The sequence below is a fragment of the Balaenoptera physalus genome (genome assembly GCF_965194825.1).
Source record: "Balaenoptera physalus genome assembly, chromosome: 11".
Lineage (NCBI taxonomy): Eukaryota > Metazoa > Chordata > Mammalia > Artiodactyla > Balaenopteridae > Balaenoptera > Balaenoptera physalus.
Window position 1 is genome coordinate 84,093,620 of NC_138896.1, and position 23,487 is coordinate 84,117,106.

The window sequence follows — 23,487 nt, forward strand, 5'->3', positions numbered from 1 at the left end:
ATTATCTCACTTAATTTTCACAAAAACTCAATGATGGAGCTACCATTACTATCCCCACTTTACTGATGAGTAAACTGAGCCACAGAGAGTTTAAGTAAGTTGCCCCAAATCACAGAGCCAGTTTGGGGTACATTCAAGAAAGCAAACCTAGGCATTCAAGTTTCAGAGTTTATGCTTTTACCCACCATCCTTCACTACCCATCACATGTCAAAAGCAATGACCAGACTTTGAATCACTGACTGACTTTATCCCCTTTTCTTTATCTGCTAACAACAGAGAAGTAATTCTGTTATATGCTTGGACTGATAAAAGAAAAAATAATAAGGTAATTCTGATTGTCAGCCTTCCAATTCTGCAGAAACTAAAAATCTGATCCCAACAGAGAAACTCTTGCCAGAGACAGGGAACACAGAGTTCCAAATTCTAGATCTTTTTCTTGGATGCATTACAGAGGCCACGGTCAGACCATCAATATCTGAGCAGCAACGGCAAGAAGAGACGGTGTTGGCAAGAACCAGATAGCTGGTGTTCTAACAACCATATACATATGATGTTCCTTTAGAACAAGCATAATTTTAGTTAAAAGTGATTAACATTCCATTATTTAAGTGATGGCTGGTAGTCTTATTTTATTGCTTTTTGCAGACTCATAAAAACTCAGGCTCAGCTTTGCTACATCTTCCAATTATAAGAGAAGCCAGAAATATAAATTTTTACATGAAATAACTTGAAAGCTTTAAATATTGAGAACTAATTCAAAAATTTGAAAAATACATTGTAGACAAAACAAAATATATATTGGGTCAGTTTCATCCTATAGGCTGAGTCTCTTGTGTATTTCTGTAGCCTTATAATCTTTTAAGATCTCACCTCCTCATCTAAAAATGTAGACATAGTGAACTTTATGTCAGATTCTTTGAAGACAATGCCTTACTTTGTAATGTGAAAACATACCAAATACAAGTTTGAATGAAATTATAAGTCTTGATAATTAGTAACCTCATTTCCCAGAAAGAAATATCAACTATTATATGCAGAGGTGAAAGTAGAGATTATTTGAGGCTTCCCTATACCCTCTTCATAAGGCAGATGAAGAAATTACACCAGAGACAGACAATGACTTTCCCACAATCAGTGGTTTATTAATGGTAGAGTTTGAGCTCAAACACAAGTTTCAATACATAACCTTTCTCCTCATCAGCCAGCTTTCTTTATTCTGTCAAGGAAGTCACTTGAACTCCTAGATCCAGCCATGCCTGCAGTCAATCACCCTGCACTGGATTTTTCAACTACATGTACCAATAAACCTTTCCCCTCCCCCTTATTTTCCTATTGATGTAGCCACTTCAGTTGGGTTTCTGTCACTTGCAACCAAAAGAATGGGACTATTAGTCCCAGAAACAATGACTCCTTTCCACATTCCTGCTACATCATGCTCTTCTCCAAACAGGAATACTTGCCTTTCCTTATGCTTACACAAATCATACAAATTCTTTAAGACCTAGTGAAACTGAGCAGGATCCTGTGGGGGTCCTGGGCATGGAAGCCTTTCTGTGTCCCCCATTTCTTTTTTGAAGGGAATAGGCTTCAGCCTCCATGATCTTCCCTGAGTTCCAAAGGTCAGGTTCAAACAGTTGCTAATCAGGGAAGGGAGGGGAGGCAGAGACAAGGGAGGAGCAGTCAAGAAACAATAGTGTGGGCTTGGGAAAGGATCCTGGTTCCCCCTCAAGGGATACACATTAACAGTATCTTTGAACTCTTCCGCAGAACTAGAACCCCCCAACAAATGGAAGATGTTATCTACTTGATGAAGCATTCTTCCTTCCAGAGAGATCAGGAGACCGCCTGAGGCCAGATTAAAGGAATGCAGGCCCTACACACACTCTGATCCTTATCAGCAACCCCCCCCCCCCCCCCCCCCCCCCCCCCCCCCCCCCCCGCCAAACCATTGCTATAAAACTCCTCACCAACTTCCCCTTCCGTTGGGATCCAGAGTTTTGTAGGGCACGAGCCCACTGTGTTCCCCTTTGCCTGGCAAAGAAATAAAGCTATTCTTTTCTACTTCACCCAAAAGTCTGTCTCTGAGATTCGATTCGGCACCAGTGCACAGAGGCCGACTTTTCGGCATCACTAACCCTACTCTACTTCCCCCATGAAGATTTTCCCTATTATATCCAATCCTGTGTGTGTGTGTGTGTGTGCGTGTGTGTGCGTGTGTGTGTGTGCGCGCGCACGTGCGTGCACATACGTACTCTCTGTCCCCCTCCCCCACTTTAGTATTTGCAATCAGCATCCTACAATTAAACACTATCTTACTCTCAATTTATTTGGTATCTTCCAAACTAGAACATAAGTTGCCAATTCAGAAGCATATCTCAAAGCTATCTTCTGTTTCTGCCACGAAGCCAGAGAGAGAACTGGTCTCTTTTAGAACTTAGCTTTAAGTTAGTAGAACTCTCCTGATCATTCCAACTTAAGTTGTATAGACACCGGGCCCCAGATACTGGTTATATTTCAATGTGATGGCCTATGGTTGTGTATTAAATTTGCTTTTGCCAGAAAAAGACCTTAGAATCATTTGACGTTTACCACTTTACACAGTACAACTTTTTAGGAATGAAAGATTTAATTTCCTTTGTTCTTCAGTCCAGTTTTAGGGACGCAAAAGGCTATTCCAAGTGTGTAATGAGGCAAGAACTTCTCTTATTACTTTTTTGGTATTCTGCATCTTCAAAATGTCTCTACTAGTACCAGTGCATAACAGTTCCTGCCCATTGCATCAAGAAGATTGGGGAGCAAATGCCAAAAAGCATATTGAAAGAATTCAATTCTTTCCCTGAAGAAGAGAAAAACATATAATTCTTTTTGAAGGAATCCTGGTTGAACAGTCGTTTAGTTTTCTCAAAAGGTGAAAATATTTTATTTTTTTAAATGCAAATTGTATGTTGCACTGACAAACAACCCTTCAGAATTTTGAATAGTGGCGCTAACCCAAGTGCCTCAAAGCACATTTGAATGGATGAATCACCATTATTAATTTAAAATACACACACACTCACACACACATATAGTTCCCTAGCACTAGGTGTTAAATTTTATGAAAGTTATGGGCTTTTGAGTCATAAGCGAACAACAAAGTCAAAGAAGTTAATGAATAAAGAAGGAATTTCTCTGGCTAACAGTGACTCAACGTTAGCCATAATTTTAGGGCAAAATATAAGCTGAATCACATGGAAATGAGTAACTTGAACTTACAACACATTTGGCCTAGTCAACAGTTCTCTTGAATGAAGAATTCATATAGAACTGACACAACTTTAGGATTGCCCCTTTCTCTCATCATATACATACAGACACACATGTATACACACCTGCATATGCACACATAATATTCATTTTGGACATTTGTAACCCAGGCGTTACGAATAGTTCCTAGCTAACTAAAAAAAAAAAAACCAAAAAACTAGTCATGTTAATCTACACATTACACAGAATTCTTTACAGTGCCTGCTTTTACATTCCCTCAGGAACATCTATAAGTAGCTAGTTCACATGAGGTAGCCACTCATCACCATTACTACATAACTTAGAAACATATGGTGTAGCTCTGCCATGCCAACTTCTAGGTATTCACTCTAGCATTCTGACAAAAGAAGAAAAAAAAAAAGCTCAGAACTGTTTTTCAAATTGTCATTTATCAGCTGCTGAAACATACATTGTGACAGCTGATGACTAGGTTTTCGTTGTGGTCATAAATTATCATTACCTGCATGTCATATTTAGATTCACAGTAGTACAAGGAAAATATACCTACAAATGATAAAATATTGAAACCAAGCAAGACCCTGTGGGGCTCCCGGGCACAAATCCTCTCTGTGTCCCCCGTTTCTTGTTTGTAGGAAATAGGCTTCATTTAACCTCTATGACCTTCCCCGAGTTCCAAAGGGCAGGTTCAGTTGCTAATCAGGGAAGGGAGAGGATGCAGAGACAAGGCTGGGAGCAGTCAAGAAACAAAAATGCAGCCTTGGGTCAGGGTCCTGGTTCCTCCTCAAGGAATATACGTAACACTATCTTGGAGCTCTTTTGCAGAACTAAGGCCCACACCCAGGTGGAGGAAGGCAACTTCTGGCTGAGCGCAAGATTCCGGGAGCACCGCCCTGTTACATCACCACCAACCAATCAGAAGAAAGTCACACACCCTGCAGCCCTCACCCCAAATTCTGCCTATGAAAACCGCCCTCCAAACCATCAGGGATTTCGGGATTTTTGAGCATGAGCCATCCGTTCTTCTTGCTTGGCCCTGCAATAAACCTTTCTCTGCTCCAAATTCCTACATTTCCATTCAGTTGGCCTCACTGTGCCTTGGGCACATGAACTTTGTTCCGTAACAACATGTTTTCACATAGTCTGTTTCGAGTCCCCTCTTTTAAGTGGGAAGAGTGTTAGAAAGTCTAAGCATTCTCCTTCCCAGTAAAAGTGAAACCGAAGTAATTAACTATCAGAATGATCCAGCAATAGCACCTTTTTCCTCTACTTCCCAATTGTTCTTCTGAGCTAAAATACTTTTTTTTTTCCCCAGCTCAAACCGCACAGAAAGACTGACAACAGTCTGCTGTTCCGATTTACCAGCTAACAGCCCATCTCTCTCCTTCAGACTCTTTATGAAGTTAGTACTTAAACGATTATTTTGGCCATGTTGACTATTTGATAGGTGCCCAAAGGGGGAGGGGCAGGTCTTTCTCGACTCATATAGAAACAATCCTGAGTAAAGAAGTACACGAGACATGCTATCACTTCTTTTTCATTTTAGAATATTCCTGGCCAGTGTTGTATATTAAAAAAATAGGATGAGAGAACTCCATGCCTAAATTCCCACTCTTTCACCTGTCTACATAGTGCTTTAGGCAAATTACAAAACCTCTCTGAGTCTCAGTTTTCTTTTCTAAAAATGAGGATGTAATTCCTGAAATATGAAGAGAACTTAAAATGATCTAAGAACAGAAATAGGAAGTTAGGTAAAAAACTAAGGAAATTTAAATAAACTGTAGATTTTAGTTAACAATAATGTATCACTATTGGTTCTTTAATTGTTAACACATGTACCATACTGCCGTAAGATAATTATAGGGGAAAACTGCGTCTGGGTTGTATGGAAACTCTCTGTACTCTTTTCTCAATTTTTCAGTAAATCTAAAACTCTCCTAAAAAACTAAAGTCTATTTTTTTAAAATGACCTAAGGTAGGTGCATTGCACATAGTAGGTACTTGAAAAATGGTAGCCAGTGTTATGACATAGACTATTTGGTTTCATAAAGTCTGCTAAACTCTGTACAACATGACCTTTCCCCCCCCCAACTTTATGGAGATATAATTGACATAGAACACTGTGTAACTTTAAGCAATACAGCATGAGGATTTCACAATATGACCTTTTCCACAGTTCAGCAATTCTTTTGCATAGGCAGTTCTCTCTTTACCCCACCCCATGTCACTCTATTCCCTTTCTCTACATCATTTTTCCTCTTTTTCTAGTTCATTCATTTCTGTTCTACTAGAAACTCATGTTTACTTTACAACTAGTTTCTATTTCTCCAAGACTAATTCATCAATCTTATTTGTCGGCTTTAAATTTTACCACAATGATTACGTAAACTTTTAGTTACTTTCAATGACTGCGCCTTAAAAAAAAAAAAAAAAAAAAAAATCAAAGTTCAAGCTTTCTACTTGGAGAAAAATAGCAGAACAGCTTTTTCCAGAAAGGCACGAAACACTTAAAGATATAGTAATGGGGAGAACTTGTTTTCTGTTGTAATAAAGAGATAGATATTCAGCTTCCCAGTATAGACAACAGCCGTGAGGCAGCTTTGCCGGGATATGTATTTAGTCTGCTGCAACAACTAAAAATAGTTTGACCAAATGCCAGTGTTATCAATCTGTCCTGGAGTCCGTCTGATATTAAGGTCATGTGTAAAAACAGAACTCACTTGCCCCTCAAAACCACAGCTTTGAATGGATGGTAAAACACACCAGATCAGATCAGAAAAACTAGCCTCATGACGATCTTTCTCAGGTGGCTGAAGGTTCTGTTTAGAAGAAATGGGTCTTCATGAGAATGGATTTCTTTCCCCATTCTGGTTCTGGATTTCAGCCTCTATTTGAAGGACAGAGCTATAGAGTCTTTTGACTGATAAAGGGAAGTTTGTTTTTTAACTTTTCTTTAAGTGACAACAGTTTTCATTGCCAAAGGAACAGGAATCCTTAGCAGGTGCTGTTAATAATGGGATAGATTTGAGACGGAATTGCCCCTGCTATAAAGACACAATTAACAAAATAATTCCAACCTGAAACTTGAAATATCAGGCCCTGTGGACCCAAACCCAACCTTAAAAGAATACCCAAAAACTTTTACTGTTCTGAGAATACTTCTGCTCTACTGTAGTTCAAAATCCTCGTTGAAAAAGCAAGGGACCACTGATGGGGGTTTGCGAGGGGACTGTGTAGCCCACCTGCTCTTTCTCAACCAGGAAATGAGTTTTATTTTTAATAAAACTGATACCCAAGCTTGTGATAGCCGAAATAAATCATCAGCTCTGGGTGGTGTGTGTACGTATACAAGCAAAGCAAACAGAGAAATCTGTGCTAACTCAAGATAAGGGTGGATAAATATAGGAAAACCCAGCAGTCTACTACAGGCAGCACGTAATTCAGTCTCAAATGGCAGCAACCGAGAAATTCACTATTTTAAGAAATGGGTCTCCTAACCTCGATGGGGTTAGAGCTGGCTTTAATCGCCCCTCACACCGCCCCTCTAGGGGCTTCACAGGTTTTTCTGTTAGTCCAGCTGCTGCAGATTCATCTAAAAGAGACAGAACGGGATGCTTTCTTCACTCACTCACTCCAGCTGGGTACCTGACCCCTTCTCTTCTGGTCCGACGCCCTCGACCTGCATTAAACTAACCCCTCCTTTCTCTGGCTGGAGAACAGCTGATAGAAATAGGCACTTTTTCACATCAAAGGCAGCCCAGAGCCTCCTCAGCCTTGCCAGCCTCAGACACAAAAAGCTTTTGATGCTTATAATTGAGAGGCTTTTTCCAGCTGCACTTTATCAAGCTAGCAGCGCCAGGGCTTGGAGGGCCTCGCAGAACCAGAAGGTGGCGGCGAAGTCACCTTGGGAAAAGAAGGGGTCAGAGGGAGGAAGGCAGAGGGGCTGACCCGGGCAGCAGGACCAGACGGCGTGCCCCTGCTCTGGGGTCAGTGAGCAAGGGGAAGGGAGATTGGAGGGAAGCCCAGCCAGAGTGAAGCGATGTCCAAGGACCACCGAGGTGACCCTAATAGGTGATCAGCTGACCCGGGCGGAGGGAGGAGGATGCCCTTCGCAGCATCACGGGAAGCTTCGCCTTCTGGGCTCGCTTTCTCCCGCCTGCCCCGGCGGTTGCTCTCTGCCCGCGTTAGCCTGAGAGCGGCTCGGAGGCGCTCTACCCGCTCCGCACCGGAGCCCCCCCTATGCCGGGCGCCCCCGCCCGCCCAGCGCACGCCCAGGAGGGCGGGCCGGGAGTTGAGCGCAGCCGCCCGCCGCCGGAGAGTGCTGGGAGCCCTGCAAGCAAGCCAGGCCTCTCTAGGCGCCGCGGGCTGCAAATCACTCCACGAGCCTCGCGGGCCACAAAGCGGGACTGGCGCGCCTCGCTCCCCGACAGGGAGGCCCGGGCACTGAATGCTGCGCTCCAGGCTCCTTGCCGGGCCCGGGCAGCTCCTGGCGCGCTCCGGGCCGGGTTGGGCTAGGCCCAGCAGCGGAGAGGGGGCCTCGTAACCCCTTCCCCCGGGCGCGGTCTCCTCCTCCTCCAGCTCCTCCTCGCCAGCTGCGCCGCCAGCTCCCATTGTTCGCCCCGCCCGCCTGGCGACATCCCGGCGCTACTCCCTGGGCCTCCCAGGCGCACCTACCTTCTGCTGCCGGCGAGCCATGTCGGTGGGCTGCTTGGCGTTGAAGGGGTAGGCGATGCAGCGCATCACGAACACATAGAGCTGCAGCCTCTTCTTCCTCTCCTCCTCCTCTTTCTGCAGCCGTTCCAACTCCTCCTTCTCCTTCTCGCTCACGACCGACGGGCTGGGGCTGGAGGGCCGGCCGCCACCGGCACGGCTGCTGGGCTGCAGCCCCCCGGCCCCGCCGCCGCTGCTCGCGCCGCTGCCCCCGCCACCGCCGGCGCCAACCCCGGCCCCGGCGCCGGCACCGCCGCCGCCCCCCAGCCCAGCGCCGCCGCCCGAGCCTTCGCTGGTGCGGCTGGGAGACAGGCGCGCGCCGGACGCGGCCGAGCCGAGCACATCCTTGCCGCTCTCCTCCTCCAAGATCTCATCCGATTCCTCTTCGCTGGATGAAGGGTCCAGCATGGTGGCGCCTGGGGAGGGGGTGTCCCTGGAGCCCCTGGCTTGGGGTGCAAAAGGTGGGGGGCGCTGGAGGCAGCTGGGGGTCGGCTCTCCCGGATGGCCGCTTCTCCCCAAATCAGGGAGCGAGCGCGCTGCTGCTCAGCCTCGGCCGCCGCGACTGCTTCCTCCGCCCGGCGTTCGAGAGCTGGGCTCAGACTCAGAAGCACGAGGGGAGGAGGGGAAGGGCGGGTTGCGTCCGTGGACCCGAGGTGGGCAAGGGGGAGAGTCAGTTGCGAGCCCCGAGCCCGCAGCCGGATGCCATCTGCAGCCGCTGAAGGAGGCGCCTCCAGAAAAGATGCCGAGTGTTGCAAGCTGTCGGTGCAGCCTAGAGCCGAAGAGGCATCTTGCCGATTGGGGAGGGAGCGGCGCTTACGTGTTTATTGGCTTAACTCTCCCCTGTCCGCGGCGTAAAGCGTGGCTGCAGAGGGCTGGAGCGGGGAGAGCGCAGAGCACGCCCCGAAGTCTCAGAGCTTCCGTACTGACCCTAATGCTTTCCCGCTCTCCTCACTCCCACCCCTTTGTGGATAATTTCCTCCTTGATGCCCAGCTCTCCTGGCTTCGACCTCTCTCCCCCTCCCGCGGACAAAAAGTTCTTGCGGGAGGAGGAAATAGACAAACCAGTGATGACTTTTTGTCAGCGAAGAGTAGGCTGTTGGAGACTCAATTCAGAGGTCTCACTAAGAGGAAGTCGGCGAGATCTTACACGCGAAAGAAGGAGGCTATTTCCTATCCCCAGCTTTCTTCACACTTGGGACACGGGGGCAGTGGGGCTGCGCAGCCCATTTGTTCCACCTGTGTAAACTCTGATGCCAGCAATTTACGCCCACCCTCACTAAAATACAAGTGAATCCAATTCTGAGCGGATTGGTGTGTCGACCATGCAGCTCAACTATTTAAGTAGAACCCCCCGCCCCTGGTTACTCTCCATTCTTCAATTCCAAGAACTGGTAATACTTTATGCTGAGGTGAGCCTACCGTAGAAACAGAAGGGTTTCTGGTTGCTGAGCCCTTCCTCCATTATGGCTCGCTGGAAGATCTGGGAGGATTGGGGACCCCAAGATCAGACAAAGACACCCTAAGAACTGAGTGCATCAACATCTAATGCGTTTACTCTGCCGCGCAGTCTTCCTTCCTGCTTCTCCGTTATCTATTAATTCAAAGCAGCAGATGGTGCTTTCCTTCTCCCTGCTCCTTTCACTTAAGCCAAAAAACCCAGCTCACGGGGGAGCTGGCCAGCGTGCTGAATCTTATCAGCGACGGGCAGATGGATTGAAAACAAACCAACACCTTTTACCCTTTGATCTTAGGCTATCTAGAGACCTCTCTTGGCTTTTCCTCACCCCATCTCCTACATTTATGTATTTTCAGTGCTCTAATTATTCGTAGATACTCGTGGGAGTTATTGTTAAAGTGTAGTGCGAATTTAAAGTGTATATCACGTCTGTCCTTATGTATTTTAAAATTTACCATGAGTTTTACTGTAGGCTTTAAAATTCAAAGGAAGTTTTCTAGCTAGTCTCCTTGAGACCTAAAAATGAATTTAAAACAACTAGCTCCACATTAATTCCAAAATCCTGTTTAAATGTTTTAAATTAAGTAATATATACATGGCTCATACTTGACTTCACCACCATACTCACCTCTAGGACAAAACTTCTGTGGTCATCATGCATTCTGTATCAATTTAAAATAAGTAATCCAGCAACATGGAAAGTGTTATATTTTCGCAGTTCTCACTTTTAAATTTTTTCTAAAGAAGTAAAAGATGTTCAAATTATGTTTTATTGGTTTCCCTGGGATGTGAAATATAGTAGGCCAATCAATTAATAAATTAACCTTTATTTAGCACCTTTTTATGAGTGAACATTGTTCTAGGTGCTTGGGGTAGGTGGAATTTTTAGAAGACATTCTCTTAAAGCGTCTATAATCTCCTTTGGGAGATACAAGTATGTGAAAAAGATTGACAACACTTATTTCAAGGCAACATATCAACAAATTCAAGTTAGTAAACTGCTAAAAGCTTGCTTGAATGAAGCAACTGGGAATGGAAGAAAATCATATATTTCTCAAAAGAGAGAGTTAAATTTTAAAGAAAGGAGCCATGTAACTGGATGGTGAAAAGGGAAGGTATTATAAGTGGAAAGAGTGACTTGCAAAGCCATAGTGATAGGACAAGGACCAAGTAAGGTACAGAGTGTTATGGAGGTGGTGTGTGGGTAGGAAAGGGAGAATTGAGGAGGAAAAAAAAGAGTTGAAATTATAATCCATTTGGCCAAATTGGGGAGGGAAGGTTCATATTTAGGGCACGAAGAAATGAATTGTTAGCTAGGGAGCATGTGGTGATTTATGGAGGAGGTGCTTTTGAAGGCAAGACAAAGCCATTTACTAATTAGATATTTTTCAAGCAAGATAAGGCATTTAAGTATCATCACATTAGGCACCGGTAGAAGAGTGGTCATGAACTCTGTCTTTAGAACCATTTGGAATTTCTCAATCACTGTAATACATTTTTGTTTAGTTTTGTATTTTTACAAATCTTTTTGAGTTTTGTGGGGTTTTTTTTTCCATTTATACTCATTAAAACATAAACTCAGTATCTACCTTGTGTTAATCATATAAACCTATGATATCGGTATTAAATATGACATTGCTTAGATAAATCTAACAGTCTTCTCAATACACCCATGAGCATTCAATCAAAGAGACTTAAACAAATTTTACTGGAAATACTTTTGTAATCTTCCTTTTCAAAACATGTCCATTGCTGACTTTTAAAATGTATGTCCTTTCAACGGTATTTTTTACCTTAGCTGAAAGTTAATTCAGTGTCCTGGGAGATATTATAACTCTTTGCTACTGCTGAAGGTAAGATATGCCAACCCAAACTCCTTAGGCATCTAAACCAAGATTTGTGGCTTTCCTAGATGCAAATTTTGATGAAGAAGGAAGAAAAGAACCCCAGAACATATCCAAAGGCTCTGAACATTTGCCTACTTTTTGTTGACATCCATATTCTTCTTTTTAAAAATACAAATCTACCATAGATTCTGATACATGTAAGTATTTATATGCTCAAACAAGCTATTTTAGGTGCTTGCATGCTTGCCTCTACCTCCAGTTCTGCTTTGTAGGAAACTTGAATAACCTTAGGGTGATAGAATAAATTTTAGTCAGCCATCTGGAGACCATATCATGAAAGTAGAAGTTATAACATGGAATTTTTTAAATCCCAGCAAAACCTAGAGGAAATAGAAATGACTGAGACGCTAAACCAGGGTTTTATAATCTGGACCTTGATTATCTCTAAACCTCATTCTTCACTGAATTGTTTGCTGTGATTGTGTAAAAAGCTGCAAGTATGAAGGAATAGCTGACTTGTTGGCAATCAATAGACACTTTGGTGAAAAACAATCACTTCTTTATGTCACTCATATAACATGTTTCAATCAAATAAAACTGAGTTTAATGCCCATCTTAATGTTTTTCTCAGTTTGTTACTAGAGGATAGTTTGGCCAAATTAAATATATATATTTTAAAATCTCACAATAAATTTCATATTATCCAGATGTAATCATCTCATCCAATCAATGTATATTTTTTTAATTTAAGAATAACCCACAAACACCAAAAAGGGTAAATTTGAACCTTACGGTATGCCTAAAGTCAAGTTAAATGCTTGGGCTCTCGACACAGGCAGTTCTGCCTTTGCTACTTAATAGCAGAGTTATTCTGAGAAAATTATTCAATGACTTAGACTCAGTTTCCTCATCTGTAAAATGAGGGATAGTAGTACTCATTTCCCTCGGAATGACAAGAAAATTAAATTGAATATTATAAGAAAAGTATTTTTCAACAGGTTTTAGGTTTAAACATTTTTTCAACTGGTGGGAGATGGACTTATAATAAATGAGGTGACTAGAAATTGGGCATGCATAACTGGAAGGAAAAACAACATTAAAAAATAAAATAGCCGAACTTTCTCACACAATATCCAAAAATAAACTAAAAATGGAGTAAAGACTTAATGTAAATGAAACCATAAAACTCCTAAAAGAAAACATAGGCAGTGTGCACTTTGACATCGACCTTAGCAATCTTTTGGGGGGTATGTCTCCTCAGGCAAGGGAAACAAAATCAAAAATAAATGGGACTACATCAAACGAAAAGATTCTGCACAGAGAAGGAAATTATCAACAAAATGAAAAGGCCACCTACAGAACAGCAGAAGACATTTGCACATGTTATATCTGATAAGGGGTTAATATCCAAATATACAGAGAACAAATACAACTCGACATTAGAAAAAAAAAAAAAAAGATTAAAAAAATGGGCAGAGGACCTGAAAAGACATTTTTCCAAAGAAGCCATACAGATGGACAACAGGCACATGAAAAGCTGCTCAACATCACTAATTTTCAGAGAAATGCAAATCAAAACCACAATGTCAGACCTGTCAGAATGGCTATTATCAAAAAGATAACAAATAACAAGTGTTGGCGAAGATGTGGAGCAAAGGGAACCCTTGTGCACTGTTAGTGGGAATGTAAATTGGTGCAGCCACTGTGGAAAACGGTATGGAAGTTCTTCAGAAAATTAAAAATAGAACTACCATACCATCCAGCAATTCCACTCCTAGGTATTTATCTGAAGAAAACAAAAACACTAATTCGGAAAGATTCTATGCACACTTATATTCATTGCAGCATTACTTACAATAGCCAAGACATGGAAGCAACCTAAGTGCCCAGCAATAGATGAATAGATAAAGAAAATGTGGTGTATATATACAATGGAATCTTACTCAGCCATAAAAAAAAGAATGAAATCTTGCCATTTGCTACAACATGGGTGGACCTAGAGGGTATTGCACTAAGTGAAATAAGTCAGAGAAAGACAAATATTGTATGAATCCACAAATTTGTGAAATCTAAAAAACAAAACAAATGAACAAAAGTAACAAAATAGAAACAGAGTCATAGATACAGGTGGTTGTAATGTATAGAAATATTGAGAAATGTAGAAATATTGTGCACCAGAAACTAACATAGTGTTATAGTCAATTATACCTCACAACAAACAACAAACTCATTTAAAGAAAAGATCAGTGCTTCCCTGGTGGCGCAGTAGTTAAGAGTCCGCCTGCCAATGCAGGGGACGTGGGTTCAAGCCCTGGCCCGGGAAGATCCCACATGCTGCAGAGCAACTAAGTCTGTGCGCCACAACTACTGAGCCTGTGCTCTAGAGCCCACGAGCCACAACTACTGAAGCCCACGCGCCTGGAGCCCGAGCTCCGCAACAGAAGAAGCCACCACAATGAGAAGCCCACGCACTGCAACGAAGAGTAGCCCCCGCTCGCTGCAACTAGAGAAAGGCCACGAGCAGCAACGAAGACCCAACGCAGCCAAAAATAAATAAATAAAATAAATTTTAAAAAAATAATAAAGAAAAGATCAGATTTGTGGTTACCAGAGGCAGGGGATGGGAGGAGGGGAAATTGGATGAAGGTGGTCAAAAGGTACAAACTTCCAGTTTTAAGATAAGTAAGTACTAGGAATGTAATGTATAACATGATAAAGATAATTAACATTGCTGTATGCTATATGTGAAAGTTAGGAGAGTAAATCCTAAGAGTTCTCATCACAAGGAAAACCATTGTTTTCTTTTATATCTATATACAAATGGAGATGATAGATGTTCACTAAAATTATTGTGGCGATCATTTTACCATACACCTTAAACTTATACAGTGCTGTATGTCAATTATATCTCAATAAAATGGAAGAAAAAAAGAAAAAATCACATAATCCAGAAATAGATCCTTGAAAAATAGAATACTTACTTATCAGTATTTATTTAATTGATCCCTATCTTGTTTTAGATAGTATTTTCAGGGACTTAGAAAATGGTTTTTTTGTTTGCAAAAGCTGCTCTTCATCATTACTCTTTATCATATAATAATTCTTGCTAAAGTGAAATGAAGTGGGTTAAGATGGAATTAAAGGATAATCATAAGACTAAAATAATAGAATCGAGCCACATAAAAACATTTTCTTTTACTCCAGGCAACAAAACAAAAGGTTTTGGAATGATAAATAATACTACTTACAGGAATTGGTCTCAGAAAACCACCTTATTAGTTTAAAAAGATGATAAAAATGGAACAGTGTATTTTACAATAAATATTTAACTTGAATTCTGAAAACCAACTGTTCACAAGGGTAATCACATTTCTTGTGTATACAATTTCTTTTAATAGAAGTAGGAGCTAGATGTGGTATAGATTGAAATGGTTTATGCTGGTGTTTACATGGACAAAGTGAAGGATTGAGTCTTTTGCATTGACTCTGGGCTACAGTGACATGCCAGCAAATAAAAGGGAAAAAAATACCAGTATAGCTGTTTCCATATGAGATATTAGGTAAATAATTCCTCTAATTAGCCCAATTCTCTAATTTGGCTTACACTGGTATATGCTGTTATCATTATATCTTTACCTTCTCAAAATAATTTTCTGGGTTGATTGTCTTGGTTATATTTAATTGGCTTTAGACTGCGAAGCTTTTAACAGCTTGTAAATAGGAATGACTGACATCACGGTATTTTCATATTAACAAGTTTGTTTTTAAACAATTGAAAATAGTAAATTCCTTCAACTTGGGCTACCCTAAAACATATGGGTCTTTTGAATAGCTAATCTTCTGGAGGAAGATAATGAGTAAGAAAAAAAGGTTGAGAGAGGCTTGATGAATGAAGGGAAAGTAAGCAAAAATCTAAGGATGGGTCCCATTAAGGGGTAGATACTATCATCTGGGTCACAGGTCAATAGAGGCTAACCTGCTGGGGGAAATGCTTTAAACCAGGTCTAGTCACCCACATGCCATTAGCAAAAGGCTGATAATACTTGAGTAAAACATATATTTTAGGCTTTGTATCTAAGCAGAATCTCTGCCTTCATCATCCAGAATTCATATTTTGATGTTTTACCACTTTCTGACCGGTTGCAAGGTACAGAAAACTGAAATAACAATTAGGTACAATTAGGCATGTCTGCAAAAAGACAGAGAGAAAGCCCTGCCCCGAGACTGCAGGCCTTGAATCCACTCACTCCAGTTACATGGAAGAAGAAAACAGAAGAGATATACGTGGCTGCCACAGCTCTTTGATGCACAGTGACCTGCCTACTCATTAACATGCTTCAACTGGCATATATTATCTGATAAATCTGATTAATACGCCCTCTTCTTGAGGAGGAGAGAGAAGAGAGCCAGGAGCTTGCCTTTCTCCCTGAGAGATCATAACCCAAGCTACCACCTTTCACCAAGTGGCTCAGGCTCTCAGATCCCTGGCTGTCCTGCAACCAAGAACCCGGGTGAACCGCTGTATTTGATTCTTAAGAGTGGGTCTCTCTCCATCAGTTGTATTTATTTGGAATTCTGGCACTTTCTTGGCAATATCTTTGAAAGAGATAATGAGTTAATGCATGTGTGTGCTTGGAACAAAGTATAGTAAGCATTTGATAAATGCCAGTGGAGATGGAGATGCTGTTGGTAACTATTATGAAACTTATTGAAAATGACAAGGCTAGGTTCTATTTTTTGCAAGCGGGAAGAGGGGCATAGTTCACTAAGGCCAGTGAGAACCTCTTGCCCCTTAAGAGAAAGGCAACTTAGCATTGGAAACCCACAGCAGACTATGAGAGTCAGCACCAGAGCTACAATACAGATCTTGGAGGAAGTGGGCATTGTGTTCCTTCAGTGTAAATTTAATACCTCCCCTTCTTCAGCCATTCTAATGTCTTGATCTACTTTTACATTTTTAGAAGTTATACGAACATAAGGAGGAGAGTTAAGTGAAGGACAGGGGCAAAGTCGTGCAGCTGGAAGAGTTGGCTAGAACTCTAAGGGGAACCCTTGGAGTGTATTTAAACAGGCACATCAATTGTCATAAAGATGCTTTCCTACCTTTTTCTTGCAAGGCATGACTTCATGCTATAAAAAGACCAGCATACAGACTTTCCTTGGACTGGTGAAAATCAATCTCCATTTCAGACAACTCACCATAGGAAATGCAATAAATGTTTAAAGAATATTCTGCACTCAAAGTCAACTCATAGTGAAGAGACAGCAAAAAGTTAGACCTAAATCATAAGGCTTTATCTCTCCTCCCATTATTATTTATTCTGCACAACAAAATGAGACTCCTATGAGTCACCAAGTCATTTGGCCTGTCAGTGATTAAAACAGCACATTTTAAAGTGCAGTGGCCATAACCTATTTGATTACTTCAGAAAATGTGTGGAAAAGGGAAAACCTTACATGTGTCTTGATGCCTTCAGGCAATAGGTTGAGTAATCACATAGAACCGAGTCATAATTTTTTCCCCCATTCATACATATGCATGACCTCTGGCAACTTCACAGGCAGGGGGAATGGCTTCAAGACGGAGTAACTCCATCATGGGGCTCAACTATATAGTCAAGGTTACTGAGGGCAGTTGAGTCTTCAGTTCCCTGCTGACAATTTACTAGTTGGGTGATGAAAGTGATAAATGTTCAAACTGTGCCCAAATTCATAATACAAAATATGTGACTTTAAAATTAATCTCTCATAGGAGTAACTAGTTTAAAAAATAAGAGAAACTGTAGCCTGCTAAGAGTTTGTTTTTATCCCTAGGTTTGCCCAGGTTAACTGGCATTTCGGTGATAAAAACTTTTAACATCTCCACATCAACCTTATATTCCATAATTATTGATATAGTTTCATGGTCAGATATTTGGTCTTTTCAACCTCATTATTACCTTTGCAATTGCCATGGTTTGTATATTGTTTTTCTAATTCTTATAGACATGATTCACTGGGTAAAACATGTCTGTATACCACCTGTTTTACCGAGTTGTTTCTAGAAAGAAAAAAGAAACTCAAACCAAGAATCTAAAACACCAAATTTTGCACAAAGGTTTGAGTTGTGGCTTTGGGATCAGACTTGAGTTCAAATCCTGGTTCTTAGCTGTGTGACCTGAAAAAGATAGTTCTTTGATCCTCAATTCTTCAACCTTAAAAGTGGCAATAAAAGTACCAATCATCCATAGGGATTTTATGAAGGTGAATCAAATTCATGCATCTAAAATGCTGAGCACAATGGCTAACACCTGTTCAGGAAGGGAAAGCTATTGTCAACATTACACATGAATTGGTATCCAACTCTGTGGAAGAACTCAAAAAAGAGAGGTGTCCAGCACTTGCCCACTGCAGAGAGGACAGGTCCTGTTGGAACAGCTTCTACAAAAATTCTTTGTTATCAAGATTTTAAGCTTCCATCCCTGAATAAAGAACTTCATTTGAGATAGCTTATAAAAACACATGAAGTTATCACTACATGTTTTATCAAAATTCATCTGAGGAAATACTTATTTGCCAAATGACCACGAAATAGGGATGTTATATCCAGACTTGTAATGAGGTTGACATTCCAGGAAGAAAAAAAAGAAAGAAAGGCCATTCAAACATTGCTTTTTGAGGGCTCAGCTAAATAGCTTTTAGAGAGAGCCTCCACTAGCTTGTATTTGCATAACAAAAAGATTCCCCCACCTTCCTATAGTCTTATTTGCAGATTCCCAAATAGAATATTTATTAAAGTCTAGATGCAATTAAACCTTTTGTGAAATTTGTGTTTGATCATGAATAGGGGTGAGTCAGAAAGTCTGTGAACAAGACTGAAACATAAAGGGAAGTATACAAGAAAGCATTCTCATCCTATATTTAGCCATAACATTGAAATGACAAAAAAAGAGAGAACACTTTAGACTGAGATGAAGTTTTCCAATGAGTGCCATTCATCACTAATCTTGGTTTCTTTGTTTATTGCTCTCATTAATTCAACTAACATATGTTGGATGTTGGAAGATTTGCTTATAAAATGGTGATGGGAAAGGTAGTCTTGTCCTAACCTAATCTGTCTGGATTCTGAAAGTGCTTTTGTATGAAAGGAAAACTTAGTGAGTCCTCAAATAGTACTGTGTTTTATTAACATAACAAAACCGTGTTTCAGGTTACTACAAAAAGATGCCACAAAATCTAAGCTTTTATATTTCACTCTAGAAACTTAAAAGGAAGTCTGTTCTCACCTCTATTATTGTTCTGAACTAGGAATTCTTTTAAAATAGTCTATATTTTACTATGAATATTTCAAAGAGGTGGTTCCTAAAGAGGTTACCTACTCTGGAGAGGTATTTGGGGGAGGGGGGGGGTCAAGCAGGGTGATTTTTTTTTAACATAAAAGAGGGCTTAATCTAATCAAATAATTTGTCCATAATTCCAAGGAAACCAGAGCAGACTTATGCATTTGGATGGTGTGATTGAGTAAGTGAGAACAAATCTCTTCTCACTATGATTTTGTAGATTTAAATTTCCCAAAGTAATTTTCCTGCCACCTGACCTTATTTGCCTTTGCAAAGGCAAAACAAATCAACTTGAGAGGAAAAGGAAAGGAAAACAATAATCTATGTTTTCATGTTCCTGGATTATTTGATTCCCTGGGTAGGCTTGTCTTGCTTACTTATAATCATACCAAAATATTCATAATTTAGAAATTGGCAGGAAATGAAACTGCAATCCTTCTGTTCCTGTTGGAACATATCAGGGAATCAGGATTTTCTCTTACCCCAGAGATTCCTTTCAGCATGTGCCAATTTTCAAGCCTCGGGATGCTAAATGACAAGAATTATATGTGAAACCTTTCAGTGAGCCAAGAGTGCTGGTGTACGTGCCCTGAAAGTGCATTCCAGGACCTCAAAGGCACTTCGATTCTGCTAATTGAAATGCGGATGTGTTTTTAACCATTGGGCCCAGCAACACTTGTCATTTAAGTTAGATTTTGTGAGCAGGGGCTCAGATAATCCTAATCATCTATTTATGGCAGGTATATGGAAACTTCTAGTAATGCTTGTTAAGTAACTCTTGACTCTGGAGTTCAATTATTTTTTTCATTGGTTTAATGAACACACCTATTTGTACCCTTTATTGAACCCCTATTATGTCCCAGATTCTGGGCTAGATCCTGAGAATATAAAGTCAAGTCAGCCCAGTTTTTCGCTTGCAAGAAGCTCACAGTCTAGTTGGAAATATAGGCAATAAAAAAAAAATGATAATGTCCTCTGGAAGGTTCGAGGATAGAGCTGTAAGCCTATAGTTACAGGATCAGCTATGAGGAACACCTAGAGTCAGGATATGAAATAGTATACGGAACTAGAAAAACAGCTGACAATGCGTTATAGTCCAATGTATCTGAAAGATGGAAAATATACCAAAGATGATCTGGGGAGAATCTTTACATGGATATATGTCTCTAGGATAGTGCCAGAAAGGTTTTATGGTGATGCCTTTCTAAAAGGATAAGGAGGACAGAAGGGGTTTTCAGGGAGAACCCTGAACAGAGGCTCAAGGGCAAACTGCAGAATGGCATATGGAAAGATCTATTCGGACACTGGAATCAGATGGACCTGGGTTCAAATCCCAACTCTGTGATTCTCTAGCTCACATTCAACCATGTAGAAATTGCCTAGGGCAGCTGAATCTACTCACAACCTGCTTTGTTACTGTATTTTTAACTTAGAGTTTTATTGTTAGCTTTAAATAAGTCTAAGATTAAGTAACCTTTAAAATTTGTCCAATTTGGGGAATAATGGTAATGATCATAATGACATATTGTTGATGATAATAAAGATGGCAGATATGATGTTTGTTTATGGGGTGCCTGCTTCATTCATGCAGACACTAAGGATTTCACATGTTTTCTCTCATTTTTTTCCAAACAAGTGCCTGAGGGTCTTGATTTGAACTTGTGCTGTTAGACACCTTGATACACCACTGTAGGGCTAATAAGGTTCTAAGGCTGCTTCTTGCTTATAGTTTGGATTCCGGTCATCAGAAAGGCCATCATTAAAAGATTTGAGTCAAATCCTTTACCACAGCAACCTGACAAAGATGTGTGTCTTGGGCAAGTTACTTAATGTTTCAGGTCCCAAGTTTTTTTTTGCTATGGTATTTACTTGATAGGCTCATTCCAAGGATTAAGAAGTAAGGCTCAAGAAACATACCTGTTAGATTTCATCATAATCATCACCTAGATTTTTCCTCCCTACTCCTGATGGATATAGCTACTACCAACAAGAGCAGAGCTCAGGACTCCCCTTTTGGTTTGGTTTTTTTAATCTCACTTTAATGGAGGGCTCCTCAGTAAAGATATTTGACCTTGTGGGGTCACTCATCGTTTTAGCACCTTTATTTTGCTTCTGTGAGACACCATTCAAATACCATTATGGACACCTCTCACCTTATTTTGTCTGTTCCCTAGAAAGCCCCTTTGGTTCAATTTGCAACTGATAATAATTTTTACTCCATTTCCCATTGATAACTTCTGGTCCACACTTCCCATCCTTTCCAAATTCTAGTTAAGAAACCTGGAAACAAGTTTCTCATTTTCTCTTTGTCCCTCCTATGGGTATTATTCAGCCTCAGAGCTCAGAAGGTATGGTTGTAAATTAACCACTCTCCCCCTTACCAAAAATGCAGGTTATGGTCGGTAATAGAATAATTTTTACAGCACACTGCCATCTCTGGTGGCATGAGGGACCGCCAAACCCCCAAAGCCCATAAAACAGCATTAACCACAGATCTCATGGAAAGTGACTTTGAGTTGAATTTAGGAAGGAGCTTGACGCTTCTGGAATTTTCAAGGTAAGTCTCTTCCCACAAACTAAAGAGAAACAGGACCTATTACTTTGACAATGAGGTGGGAAAGAAAATGCAGCATTACACTACTTCTTTCTTTTTTACTTCTCCCCTCAATCAAGTTTGAACACCACACCTTCAAGTGGGGCCTTCCCCTGGAGATCGGAGGGCATATGGTGATACAAGGCCCTACTTTGCCTCTGCCTGTGGCAACTCAAAACATTTCCTCTTACAACTGGACCGTGGGTTTTAGATTTTAGTGTGCATAAAGGATGCCTGGAAACAATCTTAAAGATGGAAATTTCTGGGCTCCATCCCCCAAGTTTTTGATGTATTAGGTCTATAGTGGGTTTCTGGAATATATGTTTTCGTCAGGCGCCCATTGGTGCAAATGGTCCATATCCTTCCTTTGAGAAATACTCCTTAGGGAATTCTCATTCCTAAGATACATGGATGGAGGAGAGGGACAGATCTCGGATTATTACTTGTACAGGAAGTGCTGAACAGAAATGGAAGAAAGAAAGATATTTTCTTCAACATATGCAGGAAAAAGAATCCTTGGGGAAAAAACAACCAGAATGGGGTCTTAATGACGGTGTCATTCTGAGGGAGTCAGAATGAGGAAATACCCAAGGCCAAGAAAATGACACTATCCACAAATCACCGCCTGTCCTGAAGGATTTGCTTTGTTCTGAGGATCGATTTCTTCCCTCTCGTCTGTTCAATGAGCTCCAGGATAATCTAAGCAGCCACTCCTCCCAAGGACTTCCCTGCCCTCTTCCAAGTTGTCATTCTTGGCACTCCAGACCCTGCTTCTTACTCTCGGTTCCAGGCTTCAGTTTGATGGAAATAGGATGAGAACACCAGATGCATCCCTTGGCGAAGTGAAGTCTGGGAGCCTTGAAGGCCTGGCCCCCCTCCCCACCTGAGGTGGGAGGAGCAGCTCACTAGGGAGAGCTGGGAAATCGGGGCTGGAGTCTGCGCGCAGGAACGGAACCCCTGTGTACAGTAGCCAGGTGGATAACTGCCTCATACACCAAGGCTTCGGTCTCACTCTGCTTCAATCCATAGAAAAATGAGTCAGGGCCCAGATAAAAATTTTCTTCTGGATCCTGCTCAATGGGAAATATATTTTAAGAAGGGAAAGCTATTTTTAAGGATTGCTTTTATTAGTCTATTGATTCCAGACCCCAAAATGGGTCAGCTCTCTTCCTGTGCTGCTAAAGGTATTTTTGAGAAGTCATTAAATAAATGCAAAGTCACGCATTTGGCACTTGGAGTCCTGACCCACTCTTCTGCTCTGCTGAGGGTATGTGGTGATTTTGTTCTTAGCCTGTTTTGCTGTCAGCCAATTTTTCATTCACAGAGAATCTCTGACCCCTGCATCCTAGGGTAGGCAGTCTGGAGCCCCAGCAGGATTCTCAGACTCCATCTGCAGTTATTTTAAGAATTTCAATTACATAAGCAAGGCCCTTTTTAGAATCCCTTCTTAGGGTCAGTCTCACACAGGACAACCTTAAAATTGCTGCCATGAGCATGTGAATGGCTTTTGTCATTTGGTCTTTTACAATAAGAGCTCTGAGGCTGTTACCAAGGGAAGGAGAAGGCAGGTCATCTGACCTCTACTCCTACAGAGTTGCTGGGAGCAACCCTCTTACAATGAGGAAATGGCAGAGGGAATATCCTGCTTTGGTTACAAGACACTGAAACTCAGCTGACACTGGCTGAAACACAGAAGGGGATGTATTGGCTCACACACCTCAAGTCCAGCAATAGCACTTCAAGCATGGTTGGTCCAGAGCTTAAGAGATGTCATCAAGATTCAGTCCCTTTGTCTCTAGTTCTGCTTTGCTTTGTGTTGCTTTTACTCCAGGTCAGGCCTTCTCCATGTAATATCCTCCGGCAACCCCACACAATATCCTTTCAGTTGAAGTCCTTTGGAAAGAAATGTTCTTTCTTCCCAAGAGTCCCCCAGAAGTTTTGACTTGAACCTCCTTGGATTGATTTGGGCCAAATGCCGCTTACCCTCCATCACCATGGCTAAGGGCGTGCGTGCTCTGATTAGCTGATCCACGATCACATGATCCATAATCACACGCCTCCTCTTAGAGTCAGAATCACCCACCAAAGGATGCGAGCTGCAATGGGAAGGAGTGGTTCCCCAAGGAAAATAACTGTTTGGTCCTCAGAAGAAAATCAGTGGACCTTGGCGGGGGAGGGGGCGGGGAGCAAAACAGCCCTAGTACATACTATTCAATTAGGCAAAACAAAGGATGATTGTGAGGCCCCTGATGGACTTCTGGATTTGGAGGCCACCCACTATCCCCAGGGCCCTCACA

The 23,487-nt window shown here is 41.5% G+C and overlaps 1 protein-coding gene across 24 annotated transcripts in view; it reads right to left on the reverse strand.

The window, feature by feature from the left end:
* CADPS (calcium dependent secretion activator) overlaps nucleotides 1-23,326 on the reverse strand; it is a 490,529-nt gene extending 467,203 nt beyond the window's left edge. For 10 of the 24 annotated variants that reach the window (XM_082412104.1, XM_082412101.1, XM_082412100.1 and 7 more), the window contains exon 1: nucleotides 7,940-14,683. In XM_082412104.1, the coding sequence (XP_082268230.1) occupies nucleotides 7,940-8,383 (444 nt within the window). In that variant the 5' untranslated portion in view covers nucleotides 8,384-14,683. Of the gene's footprint in view, nucleotides 1-7,939; nucleotides 14,684-17,662 lie in introns of those variants that run through there. The other 14 variants (XM_082412090.1, XM_082412089.1, XM_082412088.1 and 11 more) reach the window with 3 other exon arrangements.
* Nucleotides 23,327-23,487: the final 161 nt, after the last annotated feature.